Source organism: Pleurodeles waltl, chromosome 7 (assembly GCF_031143425.1).
Source record: "Pleurodeles waltl isolate 20211129_DDA chromosome 7, aPleWal1.hap1.20221129, whole genome shotgun sequence".
Classification (NCBI taxonomy): Eukaryota; Metazoa; Chordata; class Amphibia; order Caudata; family Salamandridae; genus Pleurodeles; species Pleurodeles waltl.
This window is the reverse complement of record NC_090446.1, coordinates 204,966,506-204,979,702: the sequence shown is the minus strand read 5'-3', so window position 1 is coordinate 204,979,702 and position 13,197 is coordinate 204,966,506. Positions and strand designations below refer to the sequence as shown.

The window sequence follows — 13,197 nt, the reverse complement described above, 5'->3', positions numbered from 1 at the left end:
TCTTTACGAACTGGAGCAGTTGCCAATCAGAAATATATTAAAGATTACTCAAATTGGCTGTTCCAGTTCAAATGGGCTATCTGGTAAACCTATTTAATCTCACACTCAATATTTGCAGTCTTTGTTGCGCACGTCGAAACAGAACTCTGGATAACCTAGTTTGTCCAACTTACCTTCCATTCGAGACATTCTCCCATCCATTTTGTTAATTTTAGTATAGATCATATCCAAGGTGACAGGTGTACTTGAGAAAGTTGTGAACGTCATTAGGGCAGCAGTGGATATAGTTGATGTAGGCAAGTCCTTTGAAGCCATTGAAGATTTTAGGCTGACCAGCGCAGGGCAAGATGCCTAGCTTTCATGTTGTAATTCAGGTGTTGCAAGGTAATGAGTATAGATCACAATATATATCCAGTGATTTAGAAAGAGTAGAGGGAACCCCCTGCTGCAATCTATTCACTAAAGCTTACGAATGAACTGTCGCAAAAGTGTCACAATGGGAAACCTTCTGCACGACCAGAACTCCCCTCTCTTAAAGCAGCGGAACTACCTAGAAAAAGAAAAGAAAAACACTAATATAGTGTTTAGTTCGCCAAAAAAGCAAAACCTTGGCTAAAGAAATGCAGATGACCCTAAACAGATATTTTTTTTAAGTACCTTTTAGCAGAGCATCTGCACACCAGTTTTGATCAGTCACCAATATGGATGGCTTCAATTACTGCATTCACTCCCCCTTACTTCCCATGACGAAGTGAGGATGTAATGTAAAAACAAGACCTGTGACTGCCATACAGACTGGGTTAAACAATTTAAGAAACAACACTTAAAGGAATACACCAGGAAAAGACAAACCAATCACTCATGAATGTAAATAAAGGCAAAACACCATTGTGAATATAATGGTTCTACATCTAATTGTCTCCTAATCTACATATTGGTATTCGGTTTTCAGTGTACCCATTTTTTTTTTAAGTCTGAGAAGAAACACTTTGAAACATAGTCCTCACTGCATCAAACCTAATGAATGAACAATATGTTAGAAAAAAGCAAAGTAGGCACTTTGTAACAATTTAAGACCAGATTACAGGAAGCATTCCCAAGAACAATTGTAATAAATACAGAGACGGATGGAGGCATTCAGAAAGATCACCCAACTGTTGATACTGTAACCATCACTCACAAATAAGGGTAAGAAACTGTTTTGTGTAAATACCCTTTCGACATGGGGAAAAAATGGAGTCAAATTATCCTGCTGTTTGTCAGGTCTGATGATTTCCCAAAATGTAATATGTATTATGGATTGCTGGTTCAACCATCAAATAGGATATGGTAAGCGTCCTTGATGACACTGTCAAGTTCTGACTCTTCTACTTGTCAGCTTTTTAAGTCAATGCCAAAGTCTTTCATACTCAATGACAACAAACCCACCAATTCATAACCTCATAAAAAAAAACATCTTGATCATGCCTTGTACAGCATATATTAGAGACACAATCTAGAACAAAAGAAACAATGGATTATGTAGCTAAAAGGAGATGACACAATGAGGGTACCCCAAATGAAAAATAAGGAGCAGGACAGGAACAAAATAGACAATAACAGAAAAAACCCACCTACTAAATCAGTTGAAAAAAACTTGAATAAGATAGTAGTACCGTTGAGCATATCATAGATTAACATATGATCAAACTATACTAAATAATACATAATAACATGCTTTTATTATATGGAATTGATAACTATATAAACAAAGAAATATATTATTTTAAAAATAACATGGAGAAATCTCACTGAACCATCTCATACATATCCAATTTTATGGCAAGACCGGAGGCTCCTATTATGCGTTTCTTTTCTTACTTTTAATGAATAGCAGCAGTCAAGAACAAACTACAGTTCCCATAAGGCAAAGTAAAAAGAGCCAATGGGAACAAAAATGTGTACACAATGTATGAACCAATAAGCATGCCCATAAGGTATTATGACATCACTTGACTGTGAACAGCCCTCTTTTCTTGCTGCTCGCAGTCAAGTTAAGTACCTAAAAAAAATTCTCTACTTTTTATACTATGTATTTTATTCTTAAATTGCTTATACAGTCCTTTGTTATTGTTTAGTTGCCCTCACGATATTGCGTGTTTCCTTCCCCATATCATATAAGCCGGCAAGTTGCCGCATGCTATTCCCGAGCGCTGTCCCTCGCGCTCGTTCGAATTCTTTCCAACGTCTCCTCAGACGCCGTGCGCTCATGCTTTGCCGCGTCTGAGGAAACGCTGCTATCTCGTTCAGCACTCCTTATTCTGGAGTTATTTTTAGCGCCTGCCTGCAATTATCCATTTCCCGCTTCGCTCAGAGGCATCTTGCTTTGACCTAGTTCCGAGCAAACGCCAGAGTGATTTTTCACTCCGTTTTCTCAACTGGCCTTACCTCCATACGCCTCCGGCTGCAGACTCCTGTCTCACTCACCTCATATTGTTCACACCCATAGGCGGAGTTTTCTCTTTCCCTTCATTTCATTAACCCCTGGTTTACCGCTTTCATAATGGAGAGGGATAACTCTCCTCCCAGGCAAGATACATCGGATGACATCAACGATATAAGGCAGGAACTTAATTCCTTCATAAAATCTTCAGTACAGCAGGCTGTTTCTACTTCCATACATAAACTGTCAAAAAATTTAGAGTCTTCTTTTGCTAATATTATTTCTAAGACTCTATCGGCCCAGGCTGCGGGGGATTGCAGTCAGCGCCTTTCCCCTACTAAACATAAAAAATCTCAAAAAATGGCGCTAAAGGTAAGTGAGGTTTCCTCACACATGGCAGAGGATGCGGCTCCTCAGAATGTTCCCCCCAAGGAGTATAAAAATGTGGAAAATATCCAGTCATCCTTAAAACACAAATACAAGTCAAAAAATATTGTTTCCCCTATAATCATTTCTTCCATCCCAGATACGGATGACGATATGCCTGATTTGGATTCAGATACTAACATATCTGACAAAGATGACACTAGCTCATTATCGCCTGCTCCATTAAAAAAATTCAAGTTATCCTCTCTTGATAATGGCAAAGCAATTCCTCTTTTGGATCCCGAGGGCTTTCCAATGTTTGACCCTTCCCACATCCTACATCTCAATTCCACCGGGTGGGTCCCTGCGGACTAAGTAGCTGAATATGTTTCAGCCAAGATAAATTGTCCTTTGGATAAGCAAACTAGAGCTAAGCTCCAATCCGAATGCCCTCGTCCTTCCCTCCCTCATAAGTCTTCTATCACTCCAACGATCGACCAACCTCTGCTCACATTTTTTACCAAACTTGGTAAGGATCCCCGTAAGGGAGTAGACAAGGCTTGGTCAGGTTGCCAAGTTAAGTTATTGGATATCCTTGGTCCTCTCACGTTTATTTTTGATATTGCGGAGGCGGCCAGACTGGACGGTACCTTCATTGATCCAGAAAAACTTACCTTGTGGGTCCAGCGCTCTTTCTGCCTCCTTGGGAATGCCAATTTAGCGCTTACACACAAAAGAAGAAAGGGACTTTTACTAAAACTTGATTCCAAATTGGTCAACTTGGCCACTGTACAACCAAATATAAAAACTGAAGGCTTATTATTTGGGGAATCCTTCATTAAGGATCTGGGTAAAAATGTGAACAATTTTACATCACTGGACAACGCACAACAGTCTTTAAAGAAGATGTTTAATCAATGTGTTTTTGGCAGGGCTGGAAGAGGGAGGAACCGCTTTGCCGGCCGCACATATCACAACCAAGGTTCCAGAGGCTTCAATAATACGTCCTACCAAGATTGCAGGCCGCAACTTTACCCTGAGAGAGGCAGAGGCTTCAGTTCCAGAGGTTACAGACCATCCAATCAATCAGGTAAGCCTTCCTTTTGGTCATATCCCTATCGGAGGGCACCTTCGTTATTTTCTCCTAAAATGGTCGGAAATTACATCAGATCCTTGGGTTCTTAACACTGTTCAAGGTTATATTATCAAACGTTATTGAACCCCAGTTCAACCTCTGCTACCTCCTCTTCCACATTTCTCTACAGAAATGTCAGATCTTATTTCCTCAGAAGTACAGTCCCTTATTCAGAAAAAGGCCATCTCTCTTACCCAACCGGATCTGTCAGGTTTTATCAGCTACATTTTCTTAGTTCAAAAGAAAAACGAAAGGATGCGTCCTGTCATAAATCTCAAGCACTTTAATAATTTTGTAGTCTACCAACACTTCATAATGGAAACCATCCTCCACCTCAGAGATATGTTCCTCCAGCGCGATTGGATGGTTCGTTTGGACCTTCAAGACGCGTATTTAGTCGCTCCAATTCACCCAGATTCCAGAAAGTTTCTTCAATTTCAGTGGCTAGACCAACTCTTTCACTTTACCTCTCTACCCTTCGGTCTGTCATCTGCCCCTTGGTGCTTCACCAAGCTCATGAAACCTGTAGTAGCTTTTCTCAGAGCTCAAGGTGTGAGACTCATCATTTATCTGGACAACATTCTCATAATGAACCAGTCTCCTCTGTCTCTTTTGTCCCACTTAGCTCTTACATGTTCCCTTCTATCAGATCTAGGGTTTATCATCAACAGAGAAAAGTATTTTCTCACTCCGACCCAAGTTATAGCATTCTTAGGCTTTCAAATAAACTCTGTCTCAGCCATTCTTCTCCATTCCTTCCGCAAAAATCAAATCCATCAAATCAGAGATTCTGCAGATTTTACGCAGCTCTCTAATCTCTCTAAGTTCACTGGCTTGAATAGTAGGTCTTCTTTCCTCCTCTATCCAAGAGATATTTCCAGGCCCCCTTCATTACCGGGCTCTCCAAAGACTAAAAATTTGTCACCTAAGAAAAGGTCTATCTTATTCAGACACTATCCCTCTAGATCACGATTCCCGCATAGAACTCCAATGGTGGATAGACCATTTAGACGCATGGAACGGAAGAACTATCTATGCATCAGCCCCAGATCTAGTATTAGAATTAGATGCAAGCCGTGCAGGTTGGGGAGCCCGATGTGGACCAATATCGACTGGAGGTTCATGGTCTTTAGAGGAGTCCAAATTGCATATCAACTGTTTAGAGATGCTCGCCGGCTCCTTTGCAATCAGAAGTCTTGCAAAAAACAAAGTTTGTTGTGCTATTCTCCTCAGAATGGACAATATTTCAGCAGTAAGATATATAAATCACCTTGGAGGCACAAAATCCAAACCTTTGGCGGAACTAGCCAAGAGCTTTTGGGAATTTTGGCTTTCAAACCATCTTTCGGTTCATGCAGAGTACCTTCCAGGAACTCTCAATTCGGTAGCGGACTGGCACTCACGGCATCTTCAAGACTCCAGCGATTGTAAACTCCATCCCTCAATTTTTCAAGCAATTCAGAACAAATGGGGCCCTCTTCTTATCGATCTGTTTGCAACCGTCTCAACATCCTTTATCCTTCAGCTGGCGTCCGGATCTGTTAGCATTAGCGTCCAATGCCTTCTTTCAGGATTGGTCAGGTTCCCTGAACTATGCCTTCCCGACTTTTCTCTTGATCAGCAGAGTGCTCGCTCAGCTCAAACGACAACAAGCCTCTTTGATTCTTATAGCTCCATTTTGCCAATCCCAAATTTGGTTCCCAACTCTTTTGGAACTGTCAATAGATTTTCCTTTCCTTCTTCCTTCCTTTCCGAATCTTTTGTTGGATCCAATGCATCGTCCTCATCCTCTCATTTTAGACAATCTTCTCACCCTTTCAGTGTGGAAAATCTTGGGTACTCCCAATCTCGACCTTTCATTTCAGCAGAAGCTTCCCAATACTTATCGCAATCCTGGGCTACTGGCACCAAGAAAGCATAGAAATCAGCATGGTCTTTATGGCATAGCTGGTGTCTGGGAAAACACATTGATTCCTCTTCAGCAGATGGATTTTTATTGCACATTTTTTAGCTGCCGAACCTAGTAAAGGTAAAGTTTTTCTTACCATCAATTTATATAGGCCCGCGATTTCTTCCAATCATACCTACGTGAATGGAAAACCAGTCGGAGAACATCTTTTAAAGGGAGTAAAAACTTTCTAATCCACTGATGCCCAAAAACAGACAACTATAGGACATTAATATTGTTTTAAAGTTTCTTTTGTCATGGCCTGATAATAACATGCTTACTTAAAAAATGTTATCGGCTAAGTTAACAATGCTTTTATGTCTCGTTTCTATCAAACAAATTTCCAATGTCAAAGCCTTAGATATTGCTAATCGTCAATTTACTCATAGTGGTGTTTTGTTTACAATTTTTCATCGAACCAAAACCAACTTATCTTCTGTTTTTTTATCCTTACTTTCCAGATCACCCCAATTTATGTGTTGCACAATGTTTAAAAGTTTACAAACAGAAAACTGCAGATTTAAGAACCTCCTCTACTTCCCAACTTCTAATTTCTTTCAAAAAAAACTTTAAATCCGGTATCAGCCGCTACTTTAGCTCGTTGGGTCAAATGTGTTATGTCTCTGGCAGGCATCGATACTTCCATGTTTGGGGCTCATTCATCTAGAGGAGCCATGGCTTCCAAAGCCTTCTGGGCAGGTTCTCGTTTGGAGGATATTCTTAAATCTGCAGACTGGTCAAATGATAATGTGTTTAGAGTTTTTTTATTGTAAACCTGTTGATAACGTTTCATTGAATGTAATTAATATGCTTTGAACTCGCATAATAGGAGCCTCCGGTCTTGCCATAAAATGTAGATTTTCCTAGTCTCTTGACGGAAGGTGTTAATTTTATTAAAGACACGGAGGCGAATATTATCCCTCCACTTTGATTTAACGCTTGTTTATCTTTTTCCCACCCTCGCTCTAGCCTCAACGCCGGCCATTCAACCATCGTCATAAGCCATCATCTTCGCCTTGGTGGTCCAGTCTCCAATCTTCGTTTTCTCCTACCAGTGTTCATCGCTTCACAGATCCCCCTGGCTCCAATCATTCTCCGTTTCTGGACTATTGAACTTTTGTTCTGAATTGTTATCTTTTATCTTGGCTATACTTATTATTTTTGCTATATTTCCTTTATTTAATTCTGACTGACCTCTCGCAAGAAAAGAGGGCTGTTCGCAGTCAAGTGATGTCATAATACCGTATGTGCATGCTTATTGGTTTATATATTGTGTACACATTTTTTGTTCCCATTTGCTCTTTTTACTTTGCCTTATGGGAACTGTAGTTTGTTCTTGACTGCTGCTATTCATTAAAAGTAAGAAAAGAAACGCATAATACTCGCCTCTGTGTCTTTAATAAAATTAAGACTTTCCGTCAAGAGACTAGGAAAATCTACATTAAACCACACGCATACCACATTAACAGATAAAAATCATGAAAAAATTAGTGCTCATCGAATTATAGCACCAGGAAACTTTTTGGAGGTCTTTTTTCAAGTTTGTTCAACTGATTTAGGAGGTGGGTTTTCTCTGTTATTGGTTAAGAGGAGATGAAGCAGAGTTCTGCTGCACATAATCACTTCCAGTTTTTAAAAAAATAAGTTGACTATTTACAAGAAACAAGCTGTAAGGGAGGGTTAGCACTCATTGGCTGAAAGCAGAGACCGTGTTTGCCAATGCACAACCCACTCTGCCTAAAGAAGATACATACAGAACCTGGAAAGAATGGCAGTGCCAAAACGAGGATGGTGTAGGGAAGGACAGCTGACAGTTGCTCTAATTGGGAGTATGTATAGATACAAAGTGTGAACAAGTGAGTACAGGGAAGAGTGAGTGGGTAAAAAAAGAGGCAAGACAGGTATGCATAGGTAAAAAATGAGAAAAAGAAAAAGGAGAGGCTACAGAGAATCACCCTATAAAATAATACAACAGCATTCAAAAGGCAGCTTGATGAGAAAGCAAACTAAAGAGTACCTAAATGAACAGGGCCTACATATGTTAAACTTTATGAGAAAAAGATTTGGAAAGTGGGAATGTGAAGTAAACAATAAAGCTTATTTTGATGGATGAAATTAGTTTTGCTGAAAAGGAATAGCTTCTAAAAGTAATGAAAGTTGTCTGTATTTTTCAGTAAAGATTTTAGAGGAATGCTTGGATTTAATTTCAAGCAAGAACGGATTACACTAAGAATGCAGTAGGCAACAATCTACTACAATACAATATAAGGGTTTCAATTCCTTAAAACATTTAACATATACTTGGAGAGCATAGTAATTCAGCTTCCTGATCCAATGAAGTTTGCTTTAAAAAGATCTTTTTTTGTTAACTTTTCAGACGTAAACATTTATGAACACTCCAAATTCAGAAACATTTTTAGACAAACTGTATAGTAGAATACAAATAATTGTTTTCTTCTACACCTGCCAAACCCACAATAGTGGCACTTTCTGAATAGCACAATAACAAATGGAACGACAAAACCATGTGTGAGGCCAGAGGCTATAAGTTAGAGTTTCTACTAAAAGGCCTGATGAAGTTATGAAACTTGTGATGGCTGACCTGCTATTTGGTATTGTGAAAGCAAAGATTGTATGCAAAGGTGGGCAAAGACTCTCAAGACTTCATCCATGTGGAATGTGGGATCAGAATTACAATCATCACATTTAGCCACAGAGTTTGGATGGCGGCATTGGTGAAAATAATGAAGGAAGAAAAGAAATATTCAAAAATTCTTCTTGTACTCTTATTAGTGATGTTTGTATTTTTAGGATTACTTGTCCTTAATCCAGGACAGTGATCCAGAAACAGGTAACTCTATATGTTTACTGGAAAAAAAGATATTCCCCAAAAATCTATTTGTCCACATCCTTAATGCCTCATAGTACACAATTTCTATTTAAAGCATTCTTTTAAGCTCCTCCCCAATAACCCACATTCCCAAACTCAAGAAAACCCACCAATGATTCATTCTGGTTTGAATTCAAAGACATAAAACAACCTGACTGAATAGTAAGAATACCAATGCCAGTTTTTAAGATGGTGCTTTAAAAACCACTCTTTAGGTCACCCGCCTAGCCCCAGCAGACCATAGATAGCTCAATGCCCACCTCCATTCCACCACAGCAGCTTACTCATGCTGGAGAAGGGCTGGGGTCCATTGAGGAGAAAATCTGCATCACTTCAGAAGGCCTAGCTCCATTCTTCGAACCTTGAACACATAATAATCTCCAAAAGCACCCAAAACACACACTTGTTTGTAAACCTACACAGATGATTTTCAGCTAAGAGATGTACCTAGTTCAAAATTGGAAGGCATAAACTGCCAAGATGAGTTGCCCCTGAACAGCATAGTTGCAAGTCTCCACTTCAGCTGGACTGGCTTGAGATTCTTGCAAGCAGTGCTTCATAATGGCTATGTCTCCTTAATATAACAATGTTCAAATATTCCAGCTGATGGCTCAGAGTCTCCACAAAATGTTGACTTGGAGATTTAAGGACAGTGAAATACAGGCTCACTGGAATAAGATTTTGAAAGCCCTTACTCACAGGGTGACTTTAGTGGACCTCCTCTGTTCGGCACTTATCTAAATACCCCCAAAAAGCCATTTCAGGAAATTAACACAAATTAATTTTATGGCAGGATTGAAGGCAATGATTATGTTTCTTTAGTGTTTTTTAAGATTGCCTGCAAATGCAGCCCATTCTCCTAGGTGATTCCTAATGGGCAGCATAGCAGGGTCATCTTCCACAGACTCAGTAGACATAATGTGGGGGACTCTCTGGTGAGGTTCTTCACTTTAAGTTAATGCCAGTAGCAAAAGGGCAAATGTTGCCCAACTGCTACTGAAGGATATGATATAAATAATGCAGAAGAACGAGTTACTTACCTTCGGTAACGACTTTTCTGGTGGATACATTAGCTACCTGTGGATTCCTCACCTAATGAATACTCCCATGGCGCCAGCATTCGACGGAAATCTTCTTACTAGTCTCTGCACGTCGACGAGGACGTCACTCTAGCCCACGCGACGCCGTCTGACGTCATACAGGCAATAAGAGGTCCTCGACGACGTGCGGACGTCAGTACCAATCATTTTTTACGTGCATGAGAACAACCAGGCAATGCAATGAAAGAGCAAGGCAACATCCCATTACATTGTAAAAATACACAACATTGCATGAATAACTGTAAATCTTTTATATATATATATATATATATATATATATATATATATATATATATATATATATATATATATATATATATAACTCTCTCTTTTTAAAATATATATATACACATCAAGTATATACACAAAGATATATACATATATACATATATATATATATAATATATACAACATCTATTGCACCCTCAAAGACCAAGAGGAGCGTACTCAAGGATTACTTGGTAAGACCAGAAAGGCAACGGGGAGGCGGGTGGGACCGTGAGGAATCCACAGGTAGCTAATGTATCCACCAGAAAAGTCGTTACCGAAGGTAAGTAACTCGTTCTTCTGATGGATACAACTACCTGTGGATTCCTCACCTAATGAATAGAGTCCCAAAGCAGTACCACGCCCGGCGGTGGGTGCCTAAATGGTCAAACCAAGAAATCCTGCAGCACTGACCGTGCAAAATGGCCGTCCCTTCTGACCTCAGAGTCCAAGCAGTAATGTTTCGCAAAAGTGTGAAGGGACGACCAAGTTGCGGCCTTGCAGATGTCGACCACAGGAACACCTCTGGCCAAGGCCGAAGTGGCCGACTTAGCTCTGGTGGAATGAGCTCTAATGCCCTCAGGAGGATCCTTCTTTGCCAAAGAGTAACAGATTTTAATGCAAAGAACAACCCACCTGGATAGTGTTCTCTTGTGGACTGCCTTTCCTCTCCTCTTGCCCACGTATCCAATAAACAGCTGATCCTCCAGCCTGAAATCCTTTGTTCTATCAATAAAGAAGCTCAACGCCCTCTTTGGGTCCAGACGGTGCAGTCTTTCTTCCTCTTTGGAAGGATGAGGCGGAGGATAGAACGTGGACAAAGTAATTGCCTGAGCCAAATGGAAAGGTGAAACAACCTTCGGGAGGAAAGCAGCCTTGGTCCTCAACACCACCTTATCCCCATAAAAAGTTGTATAAGGGGGCTTTACTGATAAGGCCTGCAACTCACTCACTCTCCTTGCTGATGTTATAGCTATCAGGAAGACTGTTTTTAAAACCAAATACCTTAAGGGGCAAGAATGCATAGGTTCAAAAGGGGACCCCATAAGGAAAGTCAGGACCAAGGACAAATCCCATTGCGGCATAACGAATGGCTTTGGAGGATATTTATTTAGAAGACCTTTCAAGAATCTGATAACAATAGGGGATTTAAATAAAGATGGTTGGTCTGGAAAACATATGAAGGCTGACAAGGCCGATAAATAACCCTTTATGGTAGCCACTGCACAACCTTTCTGCGCTAGAGACAGAGCAAAAGACAAAACGTCCGATAGATGAGCATGCAAAGGATCAATCTGCCTCTCTCCACACCACGCAACAAATTTAGACCATCTATTAGCGTAGATAGATTTAGTGGAGTGTCGCCTGGCCGCTAATATAACATCCACTACCTCAGGCGGGAGAGAGAAGGAACTCAGGTTGCCCCGTTCAATCTCCAGGCATGTAGGTGCAGACTCTGGAGGTTGGGGTGTAGAACCTGCCCCTGCGACTGCGAGAGGAGGTCTGCCCTGAAAGGGAGACGGAGCGGTGGGCACATTGAGAGTTGGAGCAGGTCGGAGTACCATACCCTCCTTGGCAAATCCGGAGCTATTAGGATGACTAGAGCCCGGTCCTGGCGAATCTTCCTCAATACTCGAGGAATCAAGGGTATGGGAGGAAACGCGTAAAGCAACTGGCCGCACCAGGTTATTTGAAACGCGTCCCCCAACGCTCCCTGCATCGGATACTGGAGGCTGCAGAATAACGGACAATGCGCGTTCTCTCGAGTGGCAAACAGATTTATCCGAGGAAACCCCCACCTCTGGAAGATTAAACGGACTTGATCTGGATGGAGATGCCACTCGTGGTCTGCCGAGAATTGGCGACTGAGACTGTCCGCACGCACGTTCAAGACTCCGGCCAGATGGTTTGCTATCAAGCAAATCTGATGGTCCTTTGCCCAGGACCATAGTCGAAGAGCTTCTCTGCAGAGAAGGTACGACCCCACTCCTCCCTGCTTGTTTATGTACCACATCGTGGTAATATTGTCCGTTAGGACCTGTACCGACTGACCACCAAGGGAAGGGAGGAATGCCTTGAGAGCCAGACGTACAGCCCGTAACTCTAACAGATTGATGTGAAACATCTGTTCCTCTGGAGACCAAAGACCTTTGATCTCCAGATCCCCCAGATGAGCTCCCCACCCTAGAGTGGAAGCATCCGTTATGACTGTGGCCACTGGTGGCGACTGCTGGAACGGCTTTCCTTGTGAAAGATTGTTGCTTGCAATCCACCATTTCAAATCCACAGCAGCATCTCTGGAGATCTTGACAGTACCCTCTAGATCCCCTTTGTGTTGAGACCACTGCCTTCGGAGACACCACTGAAGAGCCCTCATGTGCCAGCGAGCATGCGTGACCAACAGAATGCTGGAGGCAAACAGACCGAGCAGACGAAGGACCTTGAGGACTGGAACTACCGCTCCATTTCGAAACATTGGAACCAAATCCTGAATATCTTGAATCCGCTGAGGCGGAGGAAAGGCCCGACCCAATGTTGTATCCAGTACTGCCCCTATGAACAGGAGGCGCTGAGAGGGCTCTAGGTGAGATTTGGGCTCGTTCACCGAAAAACCCAGGTCGAACAACAACTGGGTTGTTGACTGCAGATGATGCGACACAAGCTCCGGGGACTTGGCTTTGATCAACCAGTCGTCCAAGTAAGGGAATACTGCTATCCCCTTCCTTCTGAGTTCTGCCGCAACCACCGACATCACCTTCGTGAAGACTCGAGGTGCTGAAGTAAGACCAAACGGAAGGACCGCAAACTGATAGTGCTGCGATCCCACCACAAACCGGAGATACTTCCTGTGTGACTTGAGTATCGGGATATGAAAGTAAGCATCCTGCAAGTCGACAGACACCATCCAGTCTTCCTTGTTCAACGCCAAAAGCACCTGTGCTAGGGTCAGCATCTTGAACATTTCCTGCTTGAGGAACCAATTCAAGATCCTCAGGTCCAGGATTGGTCTCAAACGACCATCCTTCTTGGGAATCAGGAAATACCTTGAGTAACATCCTCGACCCCTTT

At 41.7% G+C, this 13,197-nt stretch overlaps 1 protein-coding gene across 2 annotated transcripts in view; it reads right to left on the bottom strand.

Annotated features, from left to right (window-relative positions):
• The window catches only part of LOC138303973 (serine/threonine-protein phosphatase 4 regulatory subunit 1-like), a 284,441-nt gene that overhangs the window by 229,959 nt on the left and 41,285 nt on the right, over positions 1 to 13,197 (bottom strand). The window contains exon 3 of one of the 2 annotated variants that reach the window (XM_069243581.1): positions 174 to 550. The exons of the other annotated variant lie outside the window; for it this stretch is intronic. Within the exon in view, the coding sequence (XP_069099682.1) occupies positions 174 to 315 (142 nt within the window). The 5' untranslated portion in view covers positions 316 to 550. The remainder of the gene's footprint in view (positions 1 to 173; positions 551 to 13,197) is intronic. 2 annotated transcript variants of the gene reach the window in all.